The sequence below is a fragment of the Platalea leucorodia genome (genome assembly GCF_965183815.1).
Source record: "Platalea leucorodia genome assembly, chromosome: 18".
Classification (NCBI taxonomy): domain Eukaryota; kingdom Metazoa; phylum Chordata; class Aves; order Pelecaniformes; family Threskiornithidae; genus Platalea; species Platalea leucorodia.
In genome coordinates this window covers 6,395,955-6,403,725 of record NC_138840.1, presented here as the reverse complement: position 1 = coordinate 6,403,725, position 7,771 = coordinate 6,395,955, and the positions used below count along the sequence as shown (strand labels likewise).

At 48.4% G+C, this 7,771-nt stretch overlaps 1 protein-coding gene across 2 annotated transcripts; it reads right to left on the bottom strand.

Moving 5' to 3' along the window:
• Positions 1–255: 255 nt before the first annotated feature.
• MRPS15 (mitochondrial ribosomal protein S15) lies at positions 256–7,652 on the bottom strand. 2 transcript variants are annotated; one of them, XM_082329385.1, is made up of 8 exons: positions 7,506–7,652; positions 6,170–6,232; positions 5,276–5,351; positions 4,365–4,413; positions 3,494–3,578; positions 2,550–2,608; positions 1,150–1,341; positions 256–408 (listed from the first exon to the last, which is right to left on the bottom strand). In XM_082329385.1, the coding sequence occupies exons 1-8, from the start codon at positions 7,600–7,602 to the stop codon at positions 289–291; spliced, it is 741 nt and encodes a 246-aa protein (XP_082185511.1). In that variant the 5' UTR covers positions 7,603–7,652; the 3' UTR covers positions 256–288. The 2 variants fall into 2 exon arrangements, with proteins under 2 accessions (XP_082185511.1, XP_082185512.1); XM_082329386.1 differs by lacking the exon at positions 6,170–6,232.
• Between the last annotated feature and the right edge of the window lie 119 nt (positions 7,653–7,771).

Here is a 7,771-nt window from a genome sequence, read left to right as displayed (position 1 = left end):
GAATATCTGGGTCAGCTGTGCCCCCTCCCAGCTCCTTGTGCACCGGGCAGAGCATGGGGAGCTGCAAAGTCCTTGAGCAGCACAAACACCACTTAGCAACGACTAAAACATCAGTGTTATCACATTATTCTCATCCTAAATCCAAAACACAGCACTACGCCAGCTACCAAGAAGAAAACTCACTCTATCCCAGCTGAAATGAGGACAGCAGATCACGCATGCACATACGCAAAGGGCAACACGGCTTTAGGTAGTTATTTATTGTTAAAGAGACCGGCTGTGTCCCAGCTACACGGGCGTCCCCTCACGCTGCGCCTCTTTCTCCTTTGCAGCTCTCATTCTTGCTTGCCACTCTCTTCTCTGCTTTAGCCTCTCCGGCGCTTTCAGCTTCCGCGCCTCCCGGAAAACCTGCGGGAGGAGCAGAAGGAGGTGAGCGAAGGGGAGAGGCAGAGCTGCCCGCTGCTGAGCGGAGCTGCTCCGCCACCGCTGCGGCGCGCAGCACGGATCCGAGCTCCTGCAGCAGAGGCCAGCAGGCACGGCGGTGCAGCAAGGCCAGCTCCTGCCCATGCGCTTCCTCCGGGGCTCCAGCCAGCCCCGGTTTCAGGGTACCATTCGGAGGTATTCTGTTACAGCTACCCAGACTTTTGGTAATAATTTATTGGACGGAAATTTAGTATTTACAGACTGAAGGCACATCCAGCTTTTTGATTCTGCTCAGTTACCCTAAGGTGCATCGCACCCGGCTGTTACACCAATGTATTTAGAGCAAGAGAGAGCAGACAGTGGGCGTACGCACATTTCTGTTCCAAAGCTGCCATCAAATTTAATTGTCTCACATACGAGTTCCCCACACCAGGCTCTGGAAAAAAGCTGTTCTGAATCATCCATTTCTGAGCAAACTAGTAGCACAACCTGAAGTTCTCAAGCACAGTACATCCACAGCACATGCCCACTACGTAACTGTCTTTCGTGGAGCCCTTTGCCGAGCTTATATATTTCTCTACAGACATTATCATTGTCTCCTCAAATTCATAGCATGGATTAAAAGGACTTATCTGTCAGTTTTTTCCAACTGTCTTCATCGTGCCCTTCTATAAAGCGATTTTTTTCCTACTCCAGCTACGCGGCTCTCTCCACGTGGCTCCGTACCTTGAGACAGAAAGCCTTCTTCACGAGCCAGCGCTTGGTGACCCTTCTGGTGTAGGGAGGGGGCAGGGTGTACTGGATATTCAGCTGCTTGCAGGTGTTTTCAAAGGTATCATAGCGGACACGGCGAAGATATGCAAGTAGCTTCTTCCGGCGATCTACAGCCATCAGCATGCGACGACGGTTATTTTTATCCTGCAAAGGACTTAACGTTCACTAGATTGCAGACAGATTATACTTCCATTCCAATAAATTACTTAGAATAGACCAGATTTTGGCTGAAAGGAAACAATCAGGTTAAGGACAGTATCTTAGAACAATTTTTCTTGGCAGATACTGCAAGCACATTAGGTCACTACAAGGAGATCTGAGACGACTTAATTTACTTTTCACTGAAATTGCTTTCTTCATTCTGTGTCTGCACCTTCCTCCCCCAACCCTGAAGACGGTTTTTAACTTGTACGCAGTTTCAGGCAGTGGCAAAAGCTGTAGGGAAGGTCTCCTGGCTAAAAACTCCGCTTCCCCTGAAACATATTCTTCCAGAAATTTTCTTTCCATTTACCTTTGTTTTTCCAGAGATTAAATGTGAAAATAAAATGTGACTTGGCTCTATCTGACCATTTGGGCTGTTCTTTGGAAGAGCATATGCATAGCTTGAGCCACGCTGTTCAGGACAGTCCCCCATGGGAGAAACCTCCCTATTCTATACAAGCAATTTGTGTAAAAAGCAGGCTTCATCCAAGTAATTTCAAAAGGTCTCTTCTACTGAAACATTTGGTACAACTTCTGGCTTCTTATAAAAACTGAATTCTATTCTGTTTTACCCTTCCAGCTTTTATGATTAACAAAGAATTATGCACTTTTTTCAAATGCAGTTGATTAATCCATTTCCCACCTTTTGCACTGCAGAAAGTCTTTAACATATCTTATTCATAAACTCGTAGTTGTGGTGTTTCAAATTTGGGCGCTGAACACAGGTAGCTTTAGGTAGGAAAGTGATCATTATGACATTAACACAGTCCTGTCCCCTAAACATTTTTATAGGCAGAACAAAGAGAGACTACAGCTGCTGAAGTGATAACATTAATTACATTGAAAACTAAGCAGTGAAGCCACATCTGCAGCAAGGATAAATTTAGCTCAACTCTGTTCAAAGGTATCTGCTCAGCCACTTCCACCAATCCAGTAACAAAAGAACACGCTCCACATTTCAGTCGGTGAGAACGTAGCTGTGACTGAGCCAGCAGTTTCCCAGGGTGGCACCAGGGAACAGTTATAACTATTTTATAAACCTTCTTAGGAAAGCCATAATCCCCAGAATGAAAATCCTTTTGTTCTAAACTGAGAAAACAACCTGAACAGCTGCTGCCTCAGATGTGTGGGCTCAGATTACTGATAGTTACCTTGGGATGCCTCTGAAGATGTTCCTCGTAAGTGCGTATCTTGGCAGTCAACATAGCAACTATAAAGAACAGACATAAGAAGCCGTGTGAGCAGCAGCAGCTTTCCAGGGTGAGACAGTATCATTTGCATTCCCTTCAAATTGCCAGCTGAGGAGTGCTGTTCTTATGGGTACCCACCGCACCACAGCAATTACTATCACACAGCCCTCTGAATAAACGCAAAACAAACCTACATAACCCGCGTCAGAACTGTTACTATTATGACGCTGCTTAATTAGAGGTTAAAATTTTAACAACAGATCATATGAATTTATCTGTAAAATGCCTCTTGCGTTACCGATGACTTCACGTTCATTTCACTCCACTTGGTTTAAGCTTTGGAGGAACAGACACAAGTTAAGAGGTTCTTCCTAAGAGCAGCAGCCACTTCTTTATGATCTCAGGCTTTGGAGAAAGGTGCTGGTGGCATCCTGAGAAACTGAAGGCCTTTATTAATGATAAAGGAGCGCATCTTGGTCAATGGCAGCGTGGCCTTCATCCCTGCGTGTCCCTACACTGTGCTTCAGCCAGAGCTCTCTGATGCAGAGGGCAATTTGGGTTCCATGGCTACATCTAGTAGTTTATTTTGGTAATGAATGCAGTGTAATGCTTCGTGCCATATAAGCACTTCAAGCAGAATAATGCACACGCTGCCTTTGGAGGGTGGATATGGAGTAGGAATTTGGAAATCATCCTAGCAGACATCTGCCAGTAAAGGCACGCAGCGTCCCCAAACCCTGAACAGGTCCTCCAGGGCGTACTACAGGCTACCTGCCTCCCAGGTGCTCTCCTGAAGGAGATTCTCCTAACTGATCCAGGAAACTTGAAGTGCTGGGGTGGGAATAGCTGCATAAAAGCAGAGATGTATCATCAGCCAACAATATCCTTCTACTTTTTCAACTTACCTTGCACCTCAAAGGAGCCATTGTCGCTGGGAGACCTCCTGACCTTCTCCACCAGCTGCTGTGTCTTTATTTTCATCTTCTCCTTCTGTGGATAACAGAAAAGAGCTTGTCACTTTCTCAGCAACACTAAAAGTCTGAGACACCCCAGCTCTCTTCCCAAATGCCAGATAAAGGCTTTGTAATTAATAGCTTTGCTCAATGTCCATCACAAAATGTGTAAAAAGTGCTACAAAAAAGGACCTACTGCTGGCGGGAGTGCTCAGAGGACAGCAGCGAAGCAGCACAAAAAGATATCAGCAGAACACAGAATCGCCATTGTTCAAAGCAAGAGTCCAGGCACACCCTTCATCCCAAGATTACAGAAGAAGGGTGTTGAAGAGGCCCCGCTGCTCTCAGGAACGGAAGAGAGAACCGAAACTGATCTCACACAGCAGCAGCCTTTACCTTTTGCATCTTTTTAAGCTTAAGTGGTAAGCAGCAAGAAACGGCAAGATCTTTGTGCTACCTTACGATTTGCTTACTTTGTTTTCTGGGCATACGAAAAGTAATTTGAAGAACATCTGCTGTCCAGTGTACTATTTTCTAGAACACAGGCCAACCATCAGCAGTAACATAACACAGCTCATCTCCCCTGTGATCGCCTAATATTTTCTTCTCTCATTTTAGTATGCAATTATTATAAAGAAGACTGCATGATAAACTTTAAAAGCATTCAAGACTTATCACTCTCATGTATTTAATAGCCCCACATTTGCAGTCACCGAGCAACACTTAAAGTAAGTGAAGGGCATTTAACAATATAGGCAAGTCTTAAACAACCGGGCTCACTAAATCTTCGAGGTTTTTTTTATGCAAGTAGAATGAAACTAACCTGGCTTGCCATTTCCAGTGACAACAGTCTTTTCACTACATCGTCAACACTGCAAGGAGATTGCAGATTAGTTTATAAGCTAGAAACAAAGTACGTTTAACAACAGAAAGGAGGTGAAGTTTTCAGAACATACTAACTTTTCTCAACTTTAATTTACTCTACAAATTTACAGCAACTCTCCTCTCCTCTCCTCCCCTCCCAAACCTGTCAGCCATAAACTGTTTCTTGCATTCCTAAGAAAAATCACGGCTGAGATTACAGAAGCATCGAGTAGTTTTGCTGCTGTGGGAAGCGCAGTTATTTGAAATGATGACGCAGTCTTATCAATTCCAAAACCATTACATGCAAACTGGGTGCTGAAGATTAACCCCCAAGTAAGTGCGCAAGGACAAAATCATTTTAAGACCGGCTCCTTCAGAGATCTGTGAAAGTCTCAGTCACGCCACTGGGGGCTCTCCATGCACCACACACGAGCAGTTCTGGAATCAAAGCATAAAACCGCTAAACTCCAGGTCCAAATTTCAGAAGCAGCCATTCATTTTGAGTTGTTTAACTACACGCTCTCTAGCACATGAGTTCAAGACAGGTATAGATTATTTCTAAAAAGATTATTTCTAATATTTCAAGATTTTTTCTGTTTTCTATGGACTAGAAAGTCCACAGAAGATGTGAGCAACCAGCGCTTAATCTTACATTAAGTAAACAAAAACCTTACGCGGCCCTAATCAGTGACTGCTTTTGCAAAGTTGACTTTCAAAACGACTTTGCAATCTTTGTGCTAAACTGCATACCAGTGACCACAGAGCATTAATTCATTACTGAGCAGGTGACAGCTTCCGTGTATTGTGGTTGCGTGTGTATAAGATACAAATCTCTGAAGAGAAGAGTCAGTCTCTTTCCCTGGATCATACCTATTTATTATTGGGATGTTGGCATAATCTTTCTTCAGCATTGTGGGAGGAAGATCATCCAAATGGCTGGGGATGTCTACAAAGAGAAGATTAACATTTGAGGAAGAGCAGTACAAAGTCAGAGCTCTGAACATGCTTGCAAACTAGATCAGAGGAAACAAGCTGCAAAGAAAATAGACTGCATGCTCCAAACAAGAAGGAAGAACTTAAGAGCTCATGCTGAGATGGAAGGAATTGAGTCACTAAGATTGGGTCCAGTCTCTTGCCTTCAGCACCCTGGATTTACAACATGGTTTATAGTACACCAAGATCAGTGATCTTTTGCTAATGACAATTACTATTTTCCACACATTCATGAGCTGCTGCATTTTCTGAGTAACTTTTGACCTTGCAAGGAATTATTTCCAGAAGCACAGAACCACAAAAAGGTTTACAAAGGGACCTTATGAAGTTTCTAGTCCAATCTCCCCTTTAAAGCAGGACTGTCATCATTTCTTTGTCTAGCAAAGCCTTGAAAACCTCTGAGGATGGATATTCCGTAGTGAAGCATATTCCCACACTGCACTGCCTTCCTGGTGAATCCTTTTTCCCTTTTTGTCCAGCTGGAACATCTCCGAGCTGCTCTTTGGGACTACTGCCCCTCATTATATCGTTTGGCACTACCAAGAACAGTCTGGCTCCCTCACCCTTGTAATTACCCATCAAGAAGCTACAGGATTGCAGAGTCCTGCAACAGGGGTTATATTTCCTCTCTTCTCATGATGAGCTCTGCATCTTTAAAGTGAAACCCACTAATTTCACCAAATACCCTGTCTTCTTGTGGCATTAGGGTACAACTCTGAGGATGTCCACAGTAAAACATTTTACCACGTGGTCCCATTAATCCTGACATACCTTTCCTCTTTCTTCTCACAGGTCTGGCGTAACATCTGGCTGTCTGAATAAAGGGACTGCAAGCTTGATGGAAGAAAACAAAGATTTATCAGACTCGTGTGCGCTTTTTAAGCTATGTACACATTAAATACTGCTCAGTCTGTACTAGAAAACTGGTCAGAGTACTTAGACTCCAAGGTGATCAGTGGCCAGCCAGGTCTTTTGTCCCAAAGGAGCGTGCAACAGTTCAGTGTGGTTCTCACATGGGTGCTAACACAAGTGGGCGAAACTGTGCTGCTTCAGGGGGATCTGAACGCAAATGATGAGAAGAACAGAGCAGCAGGAAGAGATTACCGACACTGCGCAGAGTGCGAGGGCTCCCCAGCTGAACTGTGTTTGTTTAGAGGGTTTAAACTAAATGAACTAAATCAAGTAATTTCATATGTGAGTTAGGCTGCTCTGGACTACCCCAGCGGCAGAGTGCAGAGGCAGCAAGACCTAGGGACAACCTTTGACTGGCACGGCTTGGTACAGGTGAGAATATTCAGCAGCAGCCTGAATCGAGCCATTCTTTGACCTTTCAAGAACGAACTCTTCCAACTGCTCTTTCAAGGCTCCTCCTACTGGACTCAATACCTGCTTCAAGTTATTCACCTGTGCCTCAAACACGTTTTCAAGTGCAGACTTCGCCAGTCCACGTACCTGCCTGCAAATGGAACTGGCCGAGCAGCAGGCGAGCTCAGCTCTGGATCCGTAAGGCAGCAGAGCCATGTGTGCAGGGCTCTGCACCCTCCCATGCTTACGGAGGGATCACAGCGTGTGCAGAAGGCAGGTCAGGGCTCCAGCCCGCACCTTGGCCCAGCTCACAGCGGCTTCCCCGGGAGATCTCCGGCCTGGGAACCGCCCGAGCTGCTCCAGCAAGTCCCCGCCGGGCGCAGGGCAGGGTCAGCGAGCAGCCCCCAGCCCTCGGCCCGGCCCTCGCCCCTGCCCGGGCTGGCCCACGGCGGTCGTGGGGGCTCAGCCCGCTCGCCCCCGCCCTGCCCTGGTGCCGTGAGGGACACCCGGGGTCCCACCCGCGCCCTGCCCCCCAGCAAAGCCCCAGGTCCGCCCGGGTCACCCGGACCCCCGTCCCCGCTCAGCGCTGCCTCAGGCTCCTTCCCCCCCCGCCCCAGGCCACCCCCGACCCTGAGTCCGCCCCTTCCCCCCCCCCCCCCCCCCTCCTCGGCTCCCGCCCCGGCCCCAGCCCCGGCCCCGGCCCCCCGCCCGGCCTCCTCTTCCTCCGCCGGGCCCCGCTTCCCCTTCCACCCTCCCTCCCAGCGGCCTCTCCAGTGCGGCCCGAGCTCCCCGCGCCCCTCACCGGCCCCGTCGCCGCCGCGGGCACTCCCCAGGACGGCGGCCCCGCCGCGGGCCGGCCCCGCCAGGCAGCGGCCCAGCGCCGTCCGCAGCGCCAGCATGGCCCGGCAGTCACGGCCCCGCAGCCACGGGCGCCGCCATCTTGCCCAGGCGCGACGGCCGAGCGCCGAGCGAGGGAGAAAGGGCCGAGCGCCGAGCGCGTCGAGGCGCGGGTCCGTCGCCTCCCGCCGCCCCCCCCGAGCCCCGGCCCGGCGGAGAGTCCGTGCCCCG

Excerpts from the sequence above, each read along its gene's own strand:
- MRPS15 (XM_082329385.1), bottom strand. The coding sequence starts at position 7,602 with ATGCTGGCGCTGCGGACGGCGCTGGGCCGCTGCCTGGCGGGGCCGGCC. Across the intron at positions 3,579-4,364 it reads CACTGGAAATGGCAAGCCAG|AAGGAGAAGATGAAAATAAA; the intron begins GTTAGTTTCATT and ends TGTTATCCACAG. Across the intron at positions 1,342-2,549 it reads ATCTTCAGAGGCATCCCAAG|GATAAAAATAACCGTCGTCG; the intron begins GTAACTATCAGT and ends AGTCCTTTGCAG.